Raw genomic sequence first — 23,232 nt, forward strand, 5'->3', positions numbered from 1 at the left:
CAGGACCCCATATTCCCGAAGAACTCTCCACAGGATGCCGCGAGGGACACAGTCGAATGCCTTCTCCAAATCCACAAAACACATGTGGATTGGTTGGGCAAACTCCCATGAACCCTTCAGCACCCCGTAGAGGGTATAGAGCTGGTCCAGTGTTCCACGGCCCGGACGAAAACCACACTGTTCCTCCTGAATCCGAGGTTCTACTATCGGCCGTATTCTCCTCTCCAGAACCCTGGCATAGACTTTCCCGGGGAGGCTGTGAAGTGTGATCCCCCTATAGTTGGAACACACCCTCCGGTCTACCACCCTGGTCTGCCATCCCAGAGGCACTGTCCCCGACCGCCACGCAATGTTGCACAGGCGTGTCAACCAAGACAGCCCCACAACATCCAGAGACTTGAGGTACTCAGGGCGGATCTCATCCACCCCCGGTGCCTTGCCACCGAGGAGTTTCTTGACCACCTCTGTGACTTCAGCCCGGGTGATGGACGAGTCCACCTCTGAGCCCTCATCCTCTGCTTCTTCAATGGAAGACGTGACGGCGGGATATAAAAGACACCTGACCATATATTCAATCAAACAGACTCCAACCTCTACACAATGGCCAAGACCAGAGAGTTGTGTAAGGACATCAGGGATAAAATTGTAGACCTGCACAAGACTGGGATGGGCTACAGGACAATAGGCAAGCAGCTTGGTGAGAAGGCAACAACAGTTGGCGCAATTATTAGAAAATGGAAGAAGTTCAAGATGACGGTCAATCTCCCTTCGTCTGGGGCTCCATGCAAGATCTCACCTTGTGGGGCATCAATGATCATGAGGAAGGTGGTCTGATGAGACAAAAATAGAGCTTTTTGGTCTAAACTCCACTTGCTGTGTTTGGTTGAAGAAGAAGGATAAGTACAACCCCAAGAACACCATCCCAACCATGAAGCATGAAGGTGGAAACATCATTCTTTGGGGATGCTTTTCTGCAAAGGGGACAGGACGACTGCACCGTATTGAGGGGAGGATGGATGGGGCCATGTATCATGAGATCTTGGCCAACAACCTCTTTCCCTCAGTAAGAGCATTGAAGATGGGTCGTGGCTGGGTCTTCCAGAATGATAACGACCTGAAACACACAGCCAGGGCAACTAAGGAGTGGCTCCGTAAGAAGCATCTCCAGGTCCTGGAGTGGCCTAGCCAGTCTCCAGACCTGAACCCAATAGAAAATCTTTGGAGGGAGCTGAAAGTCCGTATTGCCCAGCGACAGCCTCGAAACCTGAAGGATCTGGAGAAAGTCTATATGGAGGAGTGGGCCAAAATCCCTGCTGCAGTGTGTGCAAACCTGGTCAAGAACTACAGAAAACGTATGATCTCTGTAATTGCAAAAAAAGGTTTCTGTACTAAATATTAAGTTCTGCTTTTCTGATGTATCAAATACTTATGTCATGCAATAAAATGCAAATTAATTACTTAAAAATCATACAATGTGATTTTCTGGATTTTGTTTTGGATTCCGTCACTCTACATGCTTTGTAAGTGGGAAAACCTGCAAAATCGGCAGTGTATCAAATACTTGTTCTCCCCACTGTATAAGTAGAATAGGCTATTTGATCATATCTGAATGCAGATACTAAAGGATGTCTGGAGTGTGTATATATATATATGGCATGATGAAAGATGAGACAAATAGGTCACATTTATTCTGCTTTAGCACGGGTTGTACTTTTATTGTAACACCTCATTCACTAAACAGTTCAATGGTGCAAGATTACCATACACAGAATTAGGATATCTGCATGACATGTCTAGGCTATACAGCGAATGGATTATAATTATTACAAATACAGGGAACATATTTACATTTTAATTAAAGCCCCATACAACACAGATATTTACAAATTAAGTATGAAAATGAAGCCAATCTGACAAATAATGTACAGCATTAATGTCTTGGTTTGCCATTTTTATGAATAAATCAGAAGGAATGTTTGTTAAAAACAAGTTAAGTCTTCCGACTGGGGGAAAAAGCAAAATATCATGGCTAGTTTTGTTTTAAAGGCAGCATAGGAAAGCGTTGAGGTGAAGACATCTTGAGAAATCATGGTATACTTTAATTTTGGATGCCTTAGGAACAATAGCTTCTTAATATACTCCCTGATATTATAAACAAAACAAAAAAAGACTAATAATGTAGATGGCTAGCTATGAATAATATAGTTGAAAATTAATATTCTCATAAGGAAGCACTAAATTGACCCATTTTTCAAAAATGAGGCTCAAATGGGATGCATTTTAGTTCTCTAATTCCTATTTGATGATGGAAAAAATACACAGAAACATCCTGACAGTACATTCAACTTTCTCCTCAAAATGTCTCAGCTTGCAAATGCAGCATGCCATTTGGTTCATTTGTAGTGAAACAGTTCAATTGAGCAGAATTTGATCAGTTAGTTATAGCATTTATTATTATGTGCAAAGAGCTGCAAACTAATATATACAAAACAATAAATAGAGTTGAAACAATTCATAATAATATATTATCATCTAGATTAGTAGCCAAGTGAAAACCTTTGCTTTGACAGGTAATCATATGAATGTTTGTATTAGCTCATACATTTCCTTACTCAAGTTAATGCGAGGTAAACTTTGCGCTTTTGATCAGTGCATAGAGGCCGCTCTGTAATCTTTGAGGTGGAATAAAGCTTGTCCTTCAATAAAGTATTGGTTCAGTACAGATACTATGACAAGGAGAACTATTTTTGCAAACCTTAGAGTAACAAATAAATAATGTGCTAAAGGCTTTTCTATCTGACCTGCGATAGGCGGGTTGACCTGAGGGCAGAATATCTTTCAGCAATTGTCATTTGTTCTCTAAGAAAATGCTGTTGAAGAATCTCCAACTTAAGTGACAATGTCATATTTTTAGCTAATAGCTGTAATTCTGAATGAAACCCCAAACACAGAGGGTTGTCCACAATGGTCACTACACACAAACTTCAGATCATCTTTGCAGTGCATGAAGGGTAATCGGAACTACTAGTTGATGGGCCAGAGCCATCTCATTGCCCTCTGCATATGCCATCCTTCCCAAGCAGTACAGTACAGTGTAGCATGGTACCACCAAATGTGGCGACAGAGCCCCTGTGTGAATATGTCACTTCATCATTTTTATGGACCTTCATTAAGTGGCCGCAGTTGACGTATTGACAAGCAGAGCAAATATTTTCATAAATAACAGAAAAGAAGTTAGAAAAAGCATCAGAGCATGTTCTATCCCTTTTATCCCAGACAGTGGTCTATAGTTAGTCATACTTATTAAACCATAATGCACATTGCCCAGCTAATACCTTTGTTCCTGCAGGAACGTTTATTTTTTTGAGTCGTTGGAACATGCTGTGCTAACTGGTTGGTAAACCATCACATTGTTATCAATACTTTCATTAGAAGACCTTGTATTTACAACTGCCGGTACTAAGATTTTAACAATATTGGCCAGAATACGTCTGGTCTGCTGTATTGTCTTTCTGTAGTTGTGTAAATGTGCAAAATAATGTTAAACATACAGTAAACATATATTAGCAGGATAGAGCTGGGGGAACATTTCCTTCTCACAAATCGTTTACATTATTTCCATATCAAAGCCCCTTGTGGAATGACCAAACTGAATGAAATAATTAGGTGCAAATAAAAAATAAAAAAGATGAGTATTCTAAGCCAAGGTAATGAGGTTAGGTTAAAAAAATCAAACAATCACAATATCTGTGTTAATTCCACCCATCATATCCATTTCACCGAAAGAAACACAGTGCCTGATGGATTTTAAAGGAGTGCATGGACCAGATGCAGGGTATCATCCAGTCTTTCTTCACAAGGCAAAACACTAGAACCATCAAGTCAAGGCCATCCAAACCCATGTGGCTCCATCTGTGTGCGCAGTGTTATTTCTGTAGTTAAACAATGATAAAACACCAAATAAAAGCTGTCTAGTGTGGCTGTGAGCTGATGAGCACTGAACCTGAATGGAGCAGTATAGAAAAAGCACTAAGATTGAGATTGATAAGAGGAAGGTCTTTAAAATTCTTAATGAGGGCTGTCTACAACACAGAATCTGGAACATTATGTGCAATGATGTTCTCCTCTGTATTTGTGATTTGGTATATTATTTTTCTTTGCATCTATTCTAACTGTGATAACAAGGTCAGCTGAACTGGTAAAAGAGTAGAAAGGTGTTCTGTAATGCATTTTCATCCAATTTCATATTGTGCATGTCCAATTTCATGTTTTCATTACTGAATCATGTTTTTTCTTTGGATATTTGTTTTTTTTAACATGGTATTCCTACATGCCAAATTGCTTTGAAAGTCTATGCATGTAGACAGACAGCACTGCTTCCAAGAAAACAGGACACATCTAAAGGACATACAATGACACCATGTCCAGATGTTCCAGGGACGTCCTAACCACTCATTTCTTTGCAGGGTTATATTTGTGGCAGAGTGTTTTTAGAGGCAAACAGTGAGACATAGATACAGCGTGATCAACAATAATTGTGTTGCATCAAGGCTGCAGTTATATCTAGATGAAAATATAGAACTTTAACAGCAGTTCTTGTTTCTGTTCTGTATTTTGCACAAAGAATTAGGGGAGTGTGGGTGGCATAGCTGGGCTGTATTCTACTTTAAGAGGGACTGAGGCCCAATGCCATGTCAGACTGAAAACCAGTGTTGCTTTCGATGGGGGTGCGTAGCTGGATTTTTCTCTTCTTTTTTTATTTCCCCTTCACTTGTATTATTTTTAAGGTTGGCTCAGCAAAAAGGCATGGTATGAACAGCACAGCAGCTGTTGCAATGAGCGATATCCAAGACCTTGCTTTCACAAAGTCACACAAAGCACTGGTACAGGTTTGCGTCCCACTGTTACTGTGGTAGCCATCGGACCGAAACAGCGCAGAGGTTTAGCAGTACGCATCAACGTTCTTGGCTGTTGTGGAAATGGACACCACTTTGCAGTTGTGCATCTACGTCATATAACTGAAGCTACCTTAATCTGTCGCATGTATTGTTTTGTAAAATAAGCAAATCTTGTCTTCTCCTGAGGACTGCTGCTTTTGTCATGCGGGTGCGTAAAATAAAAAAATAAATTCTTGACAGACAGATAACACGTAAAAAGACTATCTTTACAGACGATTAGTAAACTTAGAGAGTGGCCAGAACCTGTTTCTGAAGAATCGTGCACACACAAGTAGACTATTACAACATGCTACTAGTTAGAGGGCTCAAGGATGGTAATGACAACAAAGCAAAACATAAAGACAAATCTGAAACAAAAACACAAAAGGCTTGGGGGCGGGGGGTGGGGTAAGCAGGCTTTCAGGAACTTAAACTTAGTTGCTTGAGACTTAAGCCACAACTCTACATATAAGAGAAAAACTGTCAAAAATCACAATGGTTAATAAGTGTTAACACTTTGTATATGTTTCAAGGCTAGTCTGAAGAATAGGGGTCATCTTGTCCTGCTCTCAGATTAACTACTTCAGTTCTTCAGCAGACCTGAGCGCCTTCTCGCCAACTTTGACCTGTAGATTGAAAGAAAAACAACAGCCATAAGAAAGAATAGAACACAAACCTATACTGTACTAGTTAGGCGCATAGGGCTCTGGTAAAACATTGCATAGAATAAACTCTAAAGCCATAGGCTTTACTTTCTTTTATAAGTGATTCATCGGTAGCATTAGAGCCTTATTAACAGCACTCTCAGTAGTCTCCTATGTGTTCTATTGAACTTACCTTAATGTTTTAAAATCATTAATGGATGAGTTTTTGGACACAGACCAATTCTGAACTAAACTCCGCTTTCTATTTCCCAATGAGAATGTTTCTTACCCCAGGACTGGGCCTAAAACCTGATTATGTGCACTGTACCTTATGGTTCCTGCTAGCAGCGGGTTGAAAGCATATAGCCAGTCGTTCATGTCTTTGTCATTGTTAGCCTGAAGCAGGATCCCTCTGTGCTTTGTGCACACAGCGAATGTGTTGGGGGTCTAAAGAGGATTCCAATATTGAACACGTTAATTACCTTTGTGACCAGCAATTTACAAGGACATTAGGTGTCATTGTCATTCAAATGAAGATCTTAAGTATTAACATATAGTCCTTATCATGCATGGGTATATTGTAGTGTTGACCAATTCAAATGACTGTGCCAAACAGTGAAAGTCTTCTTGTGGTTTGTGTCCATGTGAGGGTGAGCCTACCTTGAGCATGGCCTGCTGGTCCTCGCTGTACTCCACCTGGGCCGTGGAGAGATTGAGCACTCCCCTCTCAACCGGGTCCTTGTCATTGTTGTAGATAAACACGTAGGGCCGGCGAACCACCACAAAGTGCTTCACCCAAGAGTTGGAGCGTGGTTCCATGAAGCTCAGGAACCCCTTCTTGGACACCACAGATCTGTTGAGGGAAAGAACCGAAGCTCAGTTCTGATCATTGGTATCTCTCTATGAAACAACTGTTCGTCTGTTTTCTCTAATGGACTATGTAATGTATGTAATGTCTGCCTACTTGTATATGCCAACATGACATTCACTGCATTCACATAGTCTTCGTCACTATCATGCTCACTGCTAACATGGTGGGGAAGAAGAGATGGCAGTTACCCTGGTCTCATCTCCTCAATGTCGGGCACCAGGTTGAGGAACTCGTTTTTGCCTGCTCGAGCCAGATACGATGTCTCCAGAGTGGGCACCATAGGGAAATTCTCATAGTCTGAGCAGGACGGGCTGGAGGCACGTGAGTTGGCCTCTGGGGTCCTGGGAAACAATGGAAAGTGTCTGTCTGTTATTCTGAATGTGTTACATGTTTGGTAACAGTATATATGAGGCCTTAAACGAAACTTAAATGCACAACATTCTTTAGCTCAGTAGGGACGGGTAAATACTGGATGCGATTTAGCATGGGATTGGTTTGTTCATTTCGAATCGAGTCCATTACGATGAAGCCTTACTTCTGATCCACTGAGCCACAGCGGGAGTCCGAGAGGGAGGGGCATGTGGAGGACGGGGTCAGGGTGGCACTGCTGAAGCTTGTCACCGAGGGGTCACGGCCCATCGGCGAAATATCTGACAGCTACAGAGAGAGAGAGAGAGAAGAAATTAGGAGAGGTGATTGAGATGGTTACGAAACACACTGATGTGGTGAAACTGAAGCAACGTATTAACGGCACCGGTGTAAGGACGTGGCGCCAGCTAAATATCTTGCTGACTGAACAGGGCCGGCACGGACAACCTGGAACCAGCCAGACTCACCCCATACGTCTCAGGAAGACTTTGTACGATTACATTACTACTGTTGGGATGATCTTTGTGCACGGTATTCCTGATCTCAGCAGAAGTTACTATACTGACTTACTGTAAGTCACTCTGCATTAAGAGCTTCTGCTAAATGACTACAATGTAAATGTCAAACTGTTGACTGCGTCTCACCTTACAGTCGCTGATGCTGCTGCACACCTGGTTGTATTCACTGTTGAAGGTGTGGGTCAGAAGGCGGAGGCACTGCAGGACAACCGAGGATACGGTGCATGTTACGTTGTGTAGGGTGTGTCCTTGTCTTTGTGAAATGTTTGTTGTTGATATTACGAGGCAAAACCAATTGCAATCGATTTGGTTCCTACTGAATACCATCGAATTAAGAAAATAATCGTTGTTTACCATCTCCTTTTTCCCCTCCTCTCTCCTTACCTTGGTGGCCAGCTCCTTCTCGCGGTCCACCAAGCTTTCGATGTCGGCTGAATCGTAGCCGCTGCTCTCACTGGGTGTGATGGCACTCTCAAAGGTGGTGCTTGAAATCTGGGAGGAGATGGAGGTGGAGGTGCTCAGTGTGCCACTGCTCATGCTAAGTGACAGTGACTCGCTCAGGGACTTGCTGGTGGGTCCCCCAGGACCTGTAGCTGGGTCCGTTTCCACTAACTTCTCCCTCAGCAGCAGCAGGTGACGAGTTTTCTCCACCTGAGGAAGGGAGAAGAGGAGGGAAGAAAGATTGAGTTATTTGTAAATGTGTTTGGAATTAAATGTAATTCAACAGGGCCTCTGGTCTAAAGCAGTGCTCTACATAGGGGGAAGTAATGCTCTACATAGGGGGAACATAGGGGAAGTAATGCTCTACATAGGGGGAAGTAATGCTCTACATAGGGGGAACATAGGGGAAGTAATGCTCTACATAGGGGGAACATAGGGGAAGTAGTGCTCTACATAGGGAGAACATAGGGGAAGTAATGCTCTACATATGGGGAACATAGGGGAAATAATGCTCTACATAGGGGGAACATAGGGGAAGTAATGAGCTACATGGGGGAAGTAGTGCTCTACATGGGGGGAGCATAGGGGGAAGAAGTGCTCTACATAGGGGGAACATAGGGGAAGTAATGATCTACATAGGGGGAAGTAGTGCTCTATATAGAGGGAATATAGGGGGAAATAGTACTCTTAATGGGGGAACATAGGGGGAAGTAGTGCTCTACATAGGGGGAACAAGTGTGCCGTTTCTGGCTCCAGTAATGCACAAGCACCTCATGCAGCTGTTCCATTTTCTCCAGCTCCCATTGGTGCTCCAAGATGAGGCTGTCTCCTCTGGGCCTCCAGCCAGCCAGGTTTTCCTCTCCCCGAACGTAGGCCACAGATGTGTCCAGAATCTTCCTCCTCCTCCGTTGCATACCTTCATGGCAAAGAAAGATTATTGTTATTATAGAGTGGGAGTGAGAGGGAGAAAGAGAGAGAAAAGGCTTTGGTATTTTGGCCATATACCACACCCCCTTGTGCTTTATTGCTTACTTATAGTACACCAAGAGCACACACACAAGCTTTACTGAGTGGAGAAGGGTAAGTTTGGGTGAGCTGACTACGTCTTGGCCCACCTCTCTGCTCTTAACCCTGCGGCTCATTAACATATGAATTCTTTCTGGTGACTAGACTTTGTTGTGTTTTGGTGACTGGTGACCAACATTTCACATATAAAATGCTGTATAATTGCCGTTTACATGCGTCTAACCCTAATACACCCCTGATCAAAAGTATTTTGAGAGACTGAAAGAGTAAGAGAATGAGAGAGATTGCACTAACCTGGGCTTCCTGTGTCAGACATCTTGCACAAGCTCAGCTCATAGATGCCAGTTACTCTGTTGCTGCAATAGGGAATGCAATCGGTTACTTGGGGATGTATCTTAAGACTGGACACAACATGTCTTACAGCTGCTTATTTGTCAACAGAGATATCTGACAGCAGACTATGAGTCGTACACTACGACACAAAGACTGCCAGATGCCATACCAGTCAGGGGTCTTGGAGTAGCCGCTTCCAAAGAGGTTCCTCAGAGAGCGGGGAGGGGAGATCTTAGCATCTCTGGAGTAAAAGACCATGCAAATGTCTTTGGTAATAATTGCCGGCTGAATGCAGTGGTCGAGCTGTGGAGTAAAACCGAGTGTAGGGTCTTAGTACATTAGGGCTGAAGCCCCTCAGTGCAGACAGTCAGTCCATGAACAATGTAAACGAATAGAGTAGACACTGAAACATTCAAGTTTATGTTCAGAGTGCACGTGCCCCATGTTCAGTAGTAATGTATGTAGTGTTTACGGGGTGTTACAATCCTTATTCCCCTTTTAAGTATGGCCCCAACAAAAGCTGAATGGTTGTAGTACATGTTTAGAAGCTTGATTCACCTCATTACTTTGATCTATTTTAAATATACTGTAATCTAATCTTGATTGTTGAGGAAGCTTGTTCTTATTTTCTTTTCCTTTCTCCATATAAGAAACCAATGCATTTAGAAAATGAGCAAATGGTGTGGTTTATTATTACATAATTCACATTATTTATCAACAATTCTGTAGGTTGGTGGCTTCAGTAAAATAAAAATGGCAGACTGGACTGACCTCCAGGTATGCAGACAGGGTCATAAATATCTTCTCTCCATACGGAGTGACTCGGTTGAGTAGGAGGGAGTTGTGCAGAGAGCTGTCCCACACAGCCTCGAACCTGTAGAAGATCCTGAGAAGGAGAGAATACAGATTTCCGTTTCTATTTTCACGTCTAAAAGCTCAGAGGCTCCGTCAGAAATGACAACCGGTTTCCTACTACTAAGTAGTGTATTATACAAAACACATTGTCTGTGTCTCTGGCTGAAAATAGGGCATTGTATATGGAAGAGATCCACACCCTGGTAGATCATTGGAACTTTGTCTGGGATTTCTAAAATGTCTGTTCAGCGTCAGTAGTTGTGGTTCCTGTACTGTATGTCAGGTAATCACTTTTAAAAATGAAGGTGTGAGAGTAAGCAATCAACAGTTCATAATAGGCAGACAATACCAGAATAGTCTCATTGATGATAAGAGCAAAATATCTTCAGGTAGCCATATAACACATCATTCATGATAATGTATTAAAGACAATACCATGCTACTGGTACATAAGGTCACAATAGACAAGAGTATGTACAGCTCTGGAAAAAAATAAGAGACCACTGCACCTTTTTCTTTCCTTTCCAAAACAGTCGAAAAGGAACGCTTTTTTTCCGGAGCTTTATTTCGTGTGAACATAAACGGACACATACTATGGGCAAGTAACTTAGATGTAATTCAGTAAATAAAAGATCACGAGTAACTGAATTTATAGTCAGTGTCATCTATCCTCACCCAGAAAGTTCCTCTGGGTAAAGAGAAACAGATATCTACGTTTTTGTTTTTTTAAATAGCCATCACAAACATCCACTAACGTTGGACACTACAAGCTAAAAATCTAACTTTGAGAACTCCTGCCATAGACTACTTTCAGTTTCAGAAACCATCTAAAAAGATTGTGAAATACGCCTTTAAATATTTGAAAACGTATTTTGTGGGGAAAATCTCCAGCTATGAAGCCCCCATCTAGCTCATAGATGTGATGTCTGATTAAACCTGAATTTAACTGAATTATTGTTGCGTGGATTACATTGCTATGTTTATTTTTTGGTCATTTCCAATGGGTACTCCCAATATGTTTTTTTGGACTGATGAAAAATCTTTTTTAATACTCATTAAGAATATGCAAGATTTCCGGTCTTTGTTTTATTTTTTTAACCAAGATTAAGTGATACTATTTTGATACTATGAATGACGTTGTGTTTTCTTCTGCCTGGTTGGAATAAAACGTAAGGTTACGTTTATGGAGCAGTTTGGTTATATAGACCATTGCTGGTATGTACTATTTGATTAACAGCATCATTATTTCTACATTAGACTGCTTTTGAATAGAGACAATGGCATTCTTTGTATTTTAGACACCGTTGGGCTCCATCAATGTGCAACAGATTTGAAAAGTGGCGAAACATATCTTTTCACGATTCACAAACTCTAACCTTTAACAATTTTGACCCTGCCCTCATCCCTCCATGAATCATAATTGCTGACACAGATGCTGCACAGGAGTAATAGAGTAGAGCATTTAAAAGTTAAGACAAGAGTGGGCAAACAACATCCCTTGGGCCAGATCTAATTACATTCATATGTATCTGCCCTTCTATTCAAAATTCTGATGTGTGGACCAAGATATAGGATAGTATGTTTTACTTATTGCTCTGGTGCAAGACATTGGAAATTAGCAGTGTCGCATGTGATCATTATGTGGCTTCAAATATCAAAAGCATGAATGGCTATAATAAAGAATTAAACCTTAATTTCAGGTTCTAATGGTTAATTTGCAATCAAAGTCCTATAGACAATAACAATTACAGGCTAATGTGTTTGTAATTACTAGAAGGCAATTTACTAATAGGGGTGATATCAAAAGGTTTAAGAAAAGAAAACAGAAATACAGAGAACACTAATGAAGAGTTACTACCAGAGGCTAAGGGGCAAATCTTAATCTTAACTTCCCATTGACATCTATGCATGACTTAGTAAGAATACGCCCCAGTGTCTCTAAAAAGCTAAAGAGAGTCCTAAAGTTTCTATCAGGGAAGAGGCTATGTTCCATGGTTGCTGATACCTAGCAATATCCTTATCAAGACAAAGCCTGAGCAAAACCAAGGGTCCAGCCGCAGCATGAGAAAGAATACACAAAAGGAGAGAGGAAGCAAACAGTGTCAAGCAACAGAAATAAATTAACAAATGAAGAAATATAGCAAAAACTTCAGTGAAAATTACTGCCCACATGCAATGATGTCTGTGTACATGCTGACAATGCCTGATGCAATGCCACAAGCGTGTACACAACACTGACATGGGGAACGGCCACAGGAATTGCATAACTAACTTGAAAGAAAGTGAACATTCCCTTTAATTTCGCATGAAACTAAGTGGTTCTTGTTATGTTATGAAATCATTTTCAATGATGATGTTCTAGAAAAAAAATGGCACCTAAAAATATTAATGAATTGGTGTTCAAAAATTATATTAAGATTTTATTGCTATTTCACAAACTTTAAAATACTATGTGACTTGATACAGTGTTGACAATGTTCTGTGTTGTATATCATATCCTTACATTATTTCTGCATTCAATTATACTACATAGTACAACAGTGGGTCCTTATATTTGTCATATTTCACATTTCCCACCTGACATATTTTGTAGGTGTATAATGCATTACAATATAACAGGGAGTAACAGGGAGATTTTTTGGAAAACCCAGCTATCAACAAACATGTTAAACATTTCTGAATTAACTGTGGGGTAAATGCTTATGCAATCCACTGTTCACATGTAAATTAGAAACATGTTTTTTGAATACGGCTTTGTGATAATCTCTTACACATCATGACCTAAGACCTAGGCATTCGCATGGGGAGTTAAAACAAGCTGAGAATGCTACTGGCGTACCTGTTAGCGTTGTGGGATGACTTTATGTTTTTGGCAGAGATGATGTTGAGGGACAGGACAGCATCTGTTGCTGAGTCATCTACCTCTGGCTTGTTCCTGATCCGGCCTGAGGAAGCAAGCAACACATTTATTTTTGGACAATTTATCTTTAAAATGTCATGCATTCTTATAATCTTCACATGGCAGAGCCAGAAAAAAAGCTGCCCACCCTTCACCGCCCCAATCCAGGTTTCTTCCTACTTTAAATTATGTTTGGGAGAACATCTTTTCATTCATTGTTTTCAGATGCCATTGCAATGGGAGACCACTTTGAAGTAGAACTGCAATGACATTATTGCACTAAATGGCAAAGCAGGCCAGTGCTGTATTTCTGTGGGCTGAATAATCACAAGGATGCATTCAAAAAAAGAAACATTTATGCCGTATGTACTACCTTTATTTGTATGTACTCACCAACAACCAGCTCACGTACATCCTTCCAGTGGAGTTCACTGCCCTTCTCATGGATAAGAGTGACAGTGATCCGGCGCTGGATCCCCTGAAGAATAAACAAGCTGAAGTTGTCAGACAGGCCAGGCACAAAATGACTGGGTGACATAATAAAATCAACAGTGTAAAAGTAAAGTCAAATCAGTACTATAATCACAATGGCATAAAATAGTACAGAATATCAGTATTATATGAACTCTACTTCAGTGTAACCTCTGGTTAAAGACAGGATGAATAAATGATGCATTTCTATAGAAACATTTGAGAAAATCAAGGCTGGCTTGACTCAGAAACTAAGCAGGACTGGTCCGGGTCGGTCCCAGGATAGGAGAGGGCCAATAGAGGGCAGTCTTCTCTATGGTCCAGTGGTCCTTAAACCTCTGCTGGGGACCCACAGACACTCAATGTATTAGATGTTTCCCAGAGCTAGCACACCTGAATCGACAGGTCGACTAATTATTAAGTACCTGGCTGCTTGATTCAGGTGAGCTAGATTCAGAGATACACCTGATAGATGGAATGGCTGTGAGTCCCCAGGAGAGGCTTAAGGACCACTGCTCTGGTCTTAAGGTCTCTGAAGGCAATGTGGCCTTGTGTAGGGTGCAGTTTTTCGGACAGGAAGTTAAACATTTGTTTTGACTATTTGTGGTTGCTAACCCATAGAATTTGTTAGAAATGTACATTTTTAGAAATGTTAACCCCAGTCTCCAGGCTCCATTTTCAACCTGGCCCAAGTCATCCTAGTCATCCATCTCATCACTAGCTTCAGCTGGTTCATTCATTCCCTCTACTCCCCAGTAACAAGTCCTATAAGCCACTCAGTTTATGAATCAATTACGTATTCAAATTGCTCTGGATAAGAGCGTTTGCTTAAGGTAGAGGTAGAGCTGATGTGTAGACTGCCTTGAGGGTGAGTTAATCGGGGGGCAATGAAAGACCCGTTTCCATAATGAATGGCGTAGTTGGACTGCTGGTCGACCCTGTCCATGTGATATTACTCATCAGGATCTAAAAAGGCAAACGTCTACTCCGACACTCTTGATGAATGTCCCCAACACAAGAATGGAGTCGGTACGTGCTTTTAGCTTTGTTCTGCAACATGTTTAGCATGGAACATGTTGCAGAATTACCTGTTCGTCGTTTGTGATTTTACAACAAAAATGTCACATGTTCTTAAACATGCTCTTTTAAACTCTCCTGTGCACATGCTCCGTTATAACTCTCAATGTACTGTTTTATGTAGTGTTTTCTATTTAAGCACGTATGCCGCCTTCTAAATCAGGGCTAACTGGGAACATTTATTTGTTTTCCTTGGTTAAATCAAGGATTAATAAAAGTGAAGTAAAATATAATAAAAGTATACAGACAGACAATGGTCACTGTTCTGCATACCTGATGTAGTAGGTACGTTCCATGACAGGGCAGTCCTCCACTGTGATCCACCACCGCTGGTATGTACCTACGGGAAGAAGACAGGAAAACATTGGCTGAATAAAAAAAGAGATGTTGGCTTATGTATGCATTTATGAGTCTGTAAACGTGTGTGAGTGTGTGTGTGTGTGTGTGTGTGTAGACTTGGACACTTACTCTCCAGTGGGCTCAAGCTCGCTGATCTCAAACCAAACCAGCAGGTCGTACTTGCTCACACACTGGCCCAGGTTGGACTTGCTGATGGTGTTGAGCTTGGTGGCTGGAACTGAGTGTGAGTGTGTGTTTGTGTGTGTGTGTGTGTGTGTGTGTGTGCGCATGAGAGACATACAAATATATTAGAGATAAAAAATTAGGAGGTCAGACCGTGTCCGACAGTAACAGAGTCTGGGAATACAGCATTATTCTTTTATACATTTTGAACAATATATGGTAGTGTACATAAGCCATCAGACAAGGTCCTTCATCACACAGAACCAATACAGGCAGAGCTCAAATGTTGTAGGTGTGAGACATTGGTGTAAAGATGTGGTTGGTCTATGGGAAAAAAGGGATGGGACTAGGACTTGACTAGGCAGGACTAAAAAAAACTAGGTTGCGCCACACCACTGAACCTCACAGGACAATGACAACTAGGGGTCAATAAGCACAACCAAAGCATAGCACAGGGCTGTAGGAGAGTGGCTTAGATCTAGATCTGTTTGTGTACAAATACAGCCGACTGTCTGACGGTCATTGTCGATGCTGCACAAACAGACCTGGGATGAGGCTAATAGCACAGGGCCTATAGCTGCTACTCCCACGTACTAACTACGCTTATGTTTCTAATGCCCGCTGTACCAACCATGGTGCCTGGGCACAGTCAGCACAGGGCTGGTGGGCACGGGAAGAAAGGGGAAGTGAGAGAGCTGGTCGGCCCCATCCTCCAGACTGGCCACGGCTGTGGATGCCAGGGCATTGGCGTGCTCAGACAACGTATCCAGCACCTGGCCGGGTACGGCGCCGGTCATCAGGTAACGAATCAACTCTATCTTACGTGCATGGTCTGGGATGGCGTGGGGGGGGGGGCGTGGTCATACGCCGTGGGAGCGAGTGGGAGAGAACGTTTGGGAGAGATCATGTAAGTCAAGGCAAGATGAAGATGGAAAAAAAGAATGAAAACGAGGCCTACGGAAGCGATTGTAAATGTGACGCGAGCATAATGAGATGGGACGACGCTGTTCACGTATTGATATCAACACTGTCCTTACCTGGCTTAGACAGAGGCATTGGAATAGGATAGTACTTCCTGGCAATCTGAGGAGGACTACAAAGAGACCATAACGCAAACATTTAATGACACATTTTGATATTTTTTTAATGTGAAGTTAGGGTGAGGTTTTTAAAGGGTTGCATGTCACCTTCAAGCCAAATTCCTTTTCTATGTGTAAATGTGAAGCCGCAAAAGCCAGGCTGGGAGGGGAAAAGCTGATGCTAGATCTGTACATGGGAAAACTACACCTTGGAATGTATGTGGGTCCACGACCACTCCACCTACCTGATGAAGTCCTGACCATGCAGGTGCAGAGGGTGCTGCTGGTAGTGACCAAACACCTCAAACACCATGGGCTTGGTCTTGATGTACTCAATGAACGACTCTGTCACTTCCACTGAAATCTACACAACAATGGGGGGTAATGAGAAATTAACTTTGGGTTGCCTCTGTGTGTGTGTGTGTGTAATGCATGTGCAAACTCACATTTTGGACGTGATAGAAGCCCAAAGGAGCGCCTTTCCCAGTGTTCTTAAGGGGCTCTGTGGAGAAGGCTTCATCGTGACGATGGAGGAAACTGAGAAGACAGAGGTTGATGCTTCATTATTGCTACTAATGACGTGTTCTGTCTATGAACATATCTTTCAAAGTGAAAGCCGACAGGTATGATGAATAGCGTTGTTGTTACAACTTGTTTTACACTTCCTGTTACTATCATCATCTTAGCGTGTTCCTGACTAATCTTTAAAACATAATTTGAGTCAGGTTTAAAGTGTTATCAGTACTTTGTACATACAGTATACTTCCGTATATATACACCTGCTCATACAACTTCACAACAGCCCTAGAACATTGTGCAGCAGTGTGCGAGAGCTCAGGAGCCAGTGAGGTTGATCTTGGGACGGTTTTCTTCGACAGACTCACTTGAACTGGCAAAAGATGTCAGCATACTCTGGTAGGATTCCACTGGCTTGCAGCACGGTCACACGGAACGTAAAGATACTGCCCACCTCCAACTGGCCAGCCAGCCCCTCACCACAACCAAGTTTAGGATCAACCAAGTTCCCTTTATCCAGCTTCAGGTCTGTCAGGAAACGGCAGTGGGTTAGAACAAACAATGCTCTGCAGAACACAGTGATGTGACGAAATCCATACAAAACATATCTCTCCTCCACAACGGGAAAGTTAGTTCTCCCCCCAAATGAATTAATCAATTCATTTGCAGAGAGGATTGATTATATAATATGGCAATTTCCAACTTTACAAGATGAGTGAAATGATTTCAATTCATCCTGTAGCTTTAATATTAACACTGCCACCAGCAATTCTGGCACCTTGGTTTTAATTTAATATTTCGTTGTAAGGCCCAGAATGTAATTCAGGAGTCCCATATGGAAAATAATCTCTCTGCCACTATTCATTTCCACTCTATTCACACCATTGGGTCTAATATTTACAAAAGTGGAAGTGATGGCCTTTGTGCTACGCCGGTCTCTCCTTCCTTACCCATATCATTGATTCTGTTTTGCTCCTCGGAAGAGGTAGTGATGTCTGAACTCTGACCCTGACCCTCCACGAAGCGCAGCTCCTCCAGAGAAAGGCCAGAGCGGGTCATAACCGTGGAAGGAAAGTCATTCTGGTCGGAGGGAGGGGGAGAGAGGTTAGCATATACTCTAGCTGATCTTGTTAGTCAAAAGATGCAGAGAAGAATGCTGTTCATTGAAAGACGAAGCGACAAAACGTAATCCCTATAGAAGCTGCATTGAAATACCCTTTAATTAACTGACATGGCTTTACCTTCTTAAAGTATTCATCATCAAAGGATATCTTGGCAGTTCCAGACTGTCTCACTCCTGACCCGTAGTCTGGGGCTTCCTCGTCAGCTGCAAAGACATATTATACAGGTCAACATCACAGCGTTTGTCAGCACCAGATATTAACATGTGTGCTGAGAAGAGCAAACAAAATCCTTATGAGAGCATAAAGCACTTGGCTCCAGGAATTCTCTCTCAGTCAGCAGAAAAGTCTCAGGGTTTAGGATGCCTTGTCACAATCTAACGTTCTAGCTGGCTTTGTCAAAAGAGATCACTTCTTTTTACATTACATGTTTTTATTACTTGTTTTACCCGGTAAGTATGACTAAGAACACATTGCTTTTAAGCAACAACCTGGGTGTAAATAGAATTCACTACCTTGCACATGTTGAGTCTGACAGGAGTTTTGTAGGATCAAAATAAATATGAAAGGAGCAAAGCCCAGGTAAAAACCCAAACCGGTGGCACACAGTGGTCCAGCAGTCTAAGCCAATGCCATTGTAATTACTGGGTTCATCAGTACACATGTTGTCATTACTGGGTTCATCAGTACACATGTTGTCATTACTGGGTTCATCAGTACACGTTGTCATTACTGGGTTCATCAGTACACATGTTGTCATTACTGGGTTCATCAGTACACATGTTGTCATTACTGGGTTCATCAGTACACATGTTGTCATTACTGGGTTCATCAGTACACATGTTGTCATTACTGGGTTCATCAATACACATGTTGTCATTACTGGGTTCATCAATACACATGTTGTCATTACTGGGTTCATCAATACACATGTTCTAATAACTGGGTTCATCAGTACACATGTTGTCATTACTGGGTTCATCAGTACACATGTTGTCATTACTGGGTTCCTCAGTACACATGTTGTCATTACTGGGTTCATCAATACACATGTTGTCATTACTGGGTTCATCAATACACATGTTGTCATTACTGGGTTCATCAATACACATGTTCTAATAACTGGGTTCATCAATACACATGTTGTCATTACTGGGTTCATCAATACACATGTTGTCATTACTGGGTTCATCAGTACACATGTTGTCATTACTGGGTTCATCAATACACATGTTGTCATTACTGGGTTCATCAATACACATGTTGTCATTACTGGGTTCATCAGTAGACATGTTGTCATTACTGGGTTCATCAATACACATGTTGTAATTACTGGGTTCATTGTTTTTTTTTCTCTTTTGGCTCTATATAATATAAGGTACAAATTTGTATATGGTTCACAGAAAGGGCTGTCCAATGAGATGTTTGCTTGTACTTTATCAGAAAAGATGTGTCTGTACACTTCAGATGTCATTCTGCCGTTATGCATGAACAAGAAATTACACTCCACCATATTTCACCATATACTTTTTTACCGCAGGTTTTACTCACAAAGGCCCCTTAATCGCACAGAAACAAAGAGAAGGAGAGAAACATCTTACCAGAGATGCCCTGTACACCAACACGCAGGAAACCACGCACATCCCCCTTCTCTGTCACTATGGCGACACGATGGACCAGTGGCACAGGGTAGAGGAGGTTGCTCAGGTACACAAAGGCTCTATGGGGAGGAGGGCAGAAAGGTGAGGAAGAGCGTTGTGCTTTTTCCTCACAAGACTTAGTCAAATAAATATATATTTCTGTAAACAATAATTAGGAAAACACTTTTTTTTTTTGTTTCATGTTAGATGTTAACAGTCACTACATTTCACTGATTGCCTTGTTTAGGAGCTGATATGAACGCATTTGGCTACACTGCTATAATTTGTGTGTGACAAATACAACTTTGAAACTATGCCCTTCAAAGTGCTCTACTAAATAACTACTTTCATAAGTGCCCAAACATAGGGCACTAAATAAGGGACAGGATGCAATTTAGAATGCACATTTGCTATTATATTACAAATGCATTATATCTGAATATACAGTACCACACATATACCCTATTACCCACACACAAATACACATAGTAAAGATTACCCAATTTTATAAATAACAAAATAATTACACTTTGACCATATAGGCAATTAAAATAAACAGGAATGCAATTTCCTTATGCCATAACAATTAGTACACCATGACCTAAACCATCAAATAAAATGGAATCAGGGGCACCAAAACGGAGAGTAACTTGGGAGGGTCCAGTCTTCTATAAAAAGATTAGAAACTTGGTTTGGTCTTAAATGAGACAGGCTGTCACACCAAATTCAGCCCAAGGGCTGACCAAAAGATGCTCAGAAGACATCTCAAAGAACCCCAGGGTAACACCAGGGGATCAACAGGCCTCTGCTGCCACAATGAATGTGCGTGAGTCAGAAAGAGACGGCAGAAACCTGGCCCACATGGGAGGCCAAGATGGAAGAAACCTCTGCTCTCAAAAGAGAATATCAAAAGACAAATGATGTTTGCCAGACAATACCTGGGCAAAGACCCGAACTACTGGAACAGTTATTTGGCCGCAATGCCAGGTGCCACGTTTGGTGAAAACTATACACTGCCCTTGAAGAGAAGAACTTCATACCAAGCAGTGAAGCATGGATGCTGTGGCATTATGGGTTTTGGGGCAGTTTTGTAGCCTCTTGCCATCATTGGGTCAACCATGAAATCCATAATGTACCAGAGAATTATTGAGTAAAATGCACAGGAAAATCTGTCAAAAGGCCAAAGCTAAACCAAACAAGACAATGATCCAAAACACACAAAGTTACAACAGCGTGGGTCTAAGCCCAGATCTCAATCCTATCCAAGTGCATGCATTTGTTGTATAACAATATCAAAGTCCTAGACTGCTCCCAACAAAGCTTCGTGACCATCACTCAGGGTCTTGACAGGAAGGAGCGGTAATTATAGCAGAGTGAGCAGCAGAACACGGAGAAGCAGGGATCTTAAGCCTGGAGTAGAGACATATCTGTAGCCGGATCTGCAGCCTCTACGACATTTTAAATGAACTTTGACATCCCATTCTGTTGGAAGACAGTAACAAATGAACGGTAAAACAGCAACAATAGCTGGATCCATTGGAATGCAACCGGCGTAGCGGAGTCACTTGTCGTCAGGGTTTTAAACACACAGTGACGTGTTGTTGCATTGTGGGCCGCATTTAAGTGCCCTCATTACTCTGGCTCTCCCCTCCCCCAACCTACCCATTCCTCTGCAGGCTGAGTCAAAGGAAAGAAAAGAGATACAGCTCTCTGCCAAACATCTCAGTGACGCATTCAGAGCGGCTGACATGGTAGGTCTGGGAGGTCTAACGCTACGTCTCTAACGGCACCTGATTCCCTACACAGAATATGCATTTTGACACATTTCTTATGGGCTCTGACATATCAAATAGAGACTTCTGAATTGATACAGATGTACTGTATGTGTACAATGGTTTATTACAATGGTTAGTTTTATATTATGTATGACATGATATATATATATATAAAACTATCTGCATGCAGGAAGTTGTTAACTTCCAATGACTGGTTAGAATGATAGCTGTTGCTCTAAACCTCCTGTCATTGTGCTAACAATAGTTAGCATTGGCTTGCAAAACTACCTTGAACTTCCTTCACACGGGACAGTACATCTACTCTGTTGCTGCTTGCTGTTTGGGGTTTCAGGCTGGGTAACTGTAAAGGCCCTTGGTGTCAACTGCTGATGTTAAAGAGCTTTAGAAAATACATTTGATTGATTGATTGATTGATAGACAAACATTTTAATGATAGAGAAAATCATCTCTCACTCTAGGGACGTTGACTGCTAAAAAACTCCAACTAGAGCATTAATAAGACTACACACATGAATAAAAAAGCAAAACAAATCAAAATTGAAATAAATAACTTTAAGTAATAATTCATAAAAAATAGTACCTCAAAAAATAAACAGTAAAATAGTCACAACAGATAACACAAAACAGACAAATGGGTTTAAGTTGGATGTGTATGCATTGGGTGAAGTTGCCTGTACTATAAATCGTATTCTGCATTTTCCCCATTAACAGGTAAGATTATGATAGGGGTGGCGAATTTAATTAGTGGAAATTTCACCCAGGAACTGAAAATGTTGGCTCCTGGAAAAGTGAAGGAGGGACAAAAGTCATTTAAATATAATGTAACAGAAAGACAGTGCTGGCTCAATTCTAAATTGTTCTTGTCTGCCTGCTTTGATTCTAAATAAGGTCATAGAAATAAGACAGCTACCTAACGGTTTGACAAATTATGCTTATTATCTTCCATATATCTTGTCAAATGCAATAAACAGTTAAAGGTCTGTAGCCCAAACAGTTCACCACATAGAGAATATGTTGCTATTTGGGACATGCCAGAGATCTTTGCATCGCTGACACTGATTCCCAGTAATTCATTTGTTAATTTATTTTACAGCTTGTGCCACAATAAATCTTGCATGGCACAAACATGTTCGAATATTACACTTAATTACAAATACTTTAAAAAAAAATAAAGAAAGAATGAGACATGATTAAGGTCAAACCCAACCACTTCAGGTGTAAGAAACATTGGCAATCTTGAGGAGCAGTATTGCCAAGCAATGTTACCAGGAATGGTTGATTCAAGTTTTACACTGTATGTATTTCTGATTGATTGAGTGATTGATAGACAAACATTTTAATGATAGAGAAATGTATTTCTCTAAATAATCCATACGTCTGACAGGTGTGACATGTCAAGAAGCAGATCAAATAGCATGATCATTACACAGACGAACATTTGACAGATTGCAGCTGGCATGCTGACTGCAGAGTTGTCCACCAGATATGTTGCCAGAGAACTGAACGATCATTTCTTTACCACCATTGTTTCAGAGAATATGGCTGTACGTCCAGCCAGCCTCACCCATGACCGTGGGAAGATGTATTTTCTTAGCAGGGGTTGCTGATAATGGTTGATCGCGTGGTGGAGCCCAAATGCTTTTTTTTGCAGAAACTGTCAGAAACCATCTCAGGGAAGTAGACTGTCATCCTCACCAGGGTGTTGACCTGATTGCAGTTTGGCATTGTTATAGACTTCAGTGGTCAAATGCTCACCTTCTACAGCCACTTGCAGGCTGGGGAAGTGTGCTCTTCACGTAAGAATCCCGGTTCCAACTGCACCGGGCAAACGGTGCACTGTGTGTACAGCGTTGTGGGGCTGTGTGGCTTGCAGATGTCCATGTTTTGAACAGACAGACTCATGTTAGTGGTGGGGTTATGGTATGGACAGGTGTTTGGCTATGGACAACAAACAATTGCATTTTAATGCGTAGAGATGCCATGACTAGATCCTACAGTCCACTGTCATGTCAATCATCTGCCGCCATAAAGTCATGTTTCAGCATGATCATCATGAACTCATGTCGTAAGGATCTGTACACAATTCCTCCAAATGAAAAACTGTCCCAGTTCTTCCA

General features: G+C 41.6%; 1 protein-coding gene across 14 annotated transcripts in view; it reads right to left on the bottom strand.

The window, feature by feature from the left end:
- Positions 1–1,679: 1,679 nt before the first annotated feature.
- kif1b (kinesin family member 1B) overlaps positions 1,680–23,232 on the bottom strand; it is an 81,330-nt gene continuing 59,777 nt past the window's right edge. For 6 of the 14 annotated variants that reach the window (XM_010891772.4, XM_010891770.4, XM_010891768.4 and 3 more), the window contains 22 exons: positions 19,281–19,399; positions 17,800–17,885; positions 17,509–17,638; positions 16,927–17,086; positions 16,489–16,579; positions 16,288–16,406; positions 16,001–16,056; positions 14,910–15,018; positions 14,715–14,781; positions 13,287–13,371; positions 12,834–12,939; positions 9,911–10,025; positions 9,309–9,442; positions 9,101–9,162; positions 8,551–8,696; positions 7,724–7,990; positions 7,466–7,537; positions 6,988–7,109; positions 6,641–6,793; positions 6,242–6,434; positions 5,910–6,028; positions 1,680–5,563 (listed from right to left, as the gene is read on the bottom strand). In XM_010891772.4, the coding sequence (XP_010890074.2) occupies positions 5,521–5,563; positions 5,910–6,028; positions 6,242–6,434; positions 6,641–6,793; positions 6,988–7,109; positions 7,466–7,537; positions 7,724–7,990; positions 8,551–8,696; positions 9,101–9,162; positions 9,309–9,442; positions 9,911–10,025; positions 12,834–12,939; positions 13,287–13,371; positions 14,715–14,781; positions 14,910–15,018; positions 16,001–16,056; positions 16,288–16,406; positions 16,489–16,579; positions 16,927–17,086; positions 17,509–17,638; positions 17,800–17,885; positions 19,281–19,399 (2,554 nt within the window). In that variant the 3' untranslated portion in view covers positions 1,680–5,520. Of the gene's footprint in view, positions 5,564–5,909; positions 6,029–6,241; positions 6,435–6,640; positions 6,794–6,987; positions 7,110–7,465; positions 7,538–7,723; positions 7,991–8,550; positions 8,697–9,100; positions 9,163–9,308; positions 9,443–9,910; positions 10,026–11,999; positions 12,027–12,833; positions 12,940–13,286; positions 13,372–14,714; positions 14,782–14,909; positions 15,019–15,594; positions 15,796–16,000; positions 16,057–16,287; positions 16,407–16,488; positions 16,580–16,926; positions 17,087–17,508; positions 17,639–17,799; positions 17,886–19,280; positions 19,400–23,232 lie in introns of all 14 variants that reach the window. The other 8 variants (XM_034296071.1, XM_034296074.1, XM_034296073.1 and 5 more) reach the window with 3 other exon arrangements.

The sequence above is a fragment of the Esox lucius genome, chromosome 12 (genome assembly GCF_011004845.1).
Source record: "Esox lucius isolate fEsoLuc1 chromosome 12, fEsoLuc1.pri, whole genome shotgun sequence".
NCBI lineage: Eukaryota > Metazoa > Chordata > Actinopteri > Esociformes > Esocidae > Esox > Esox lucius.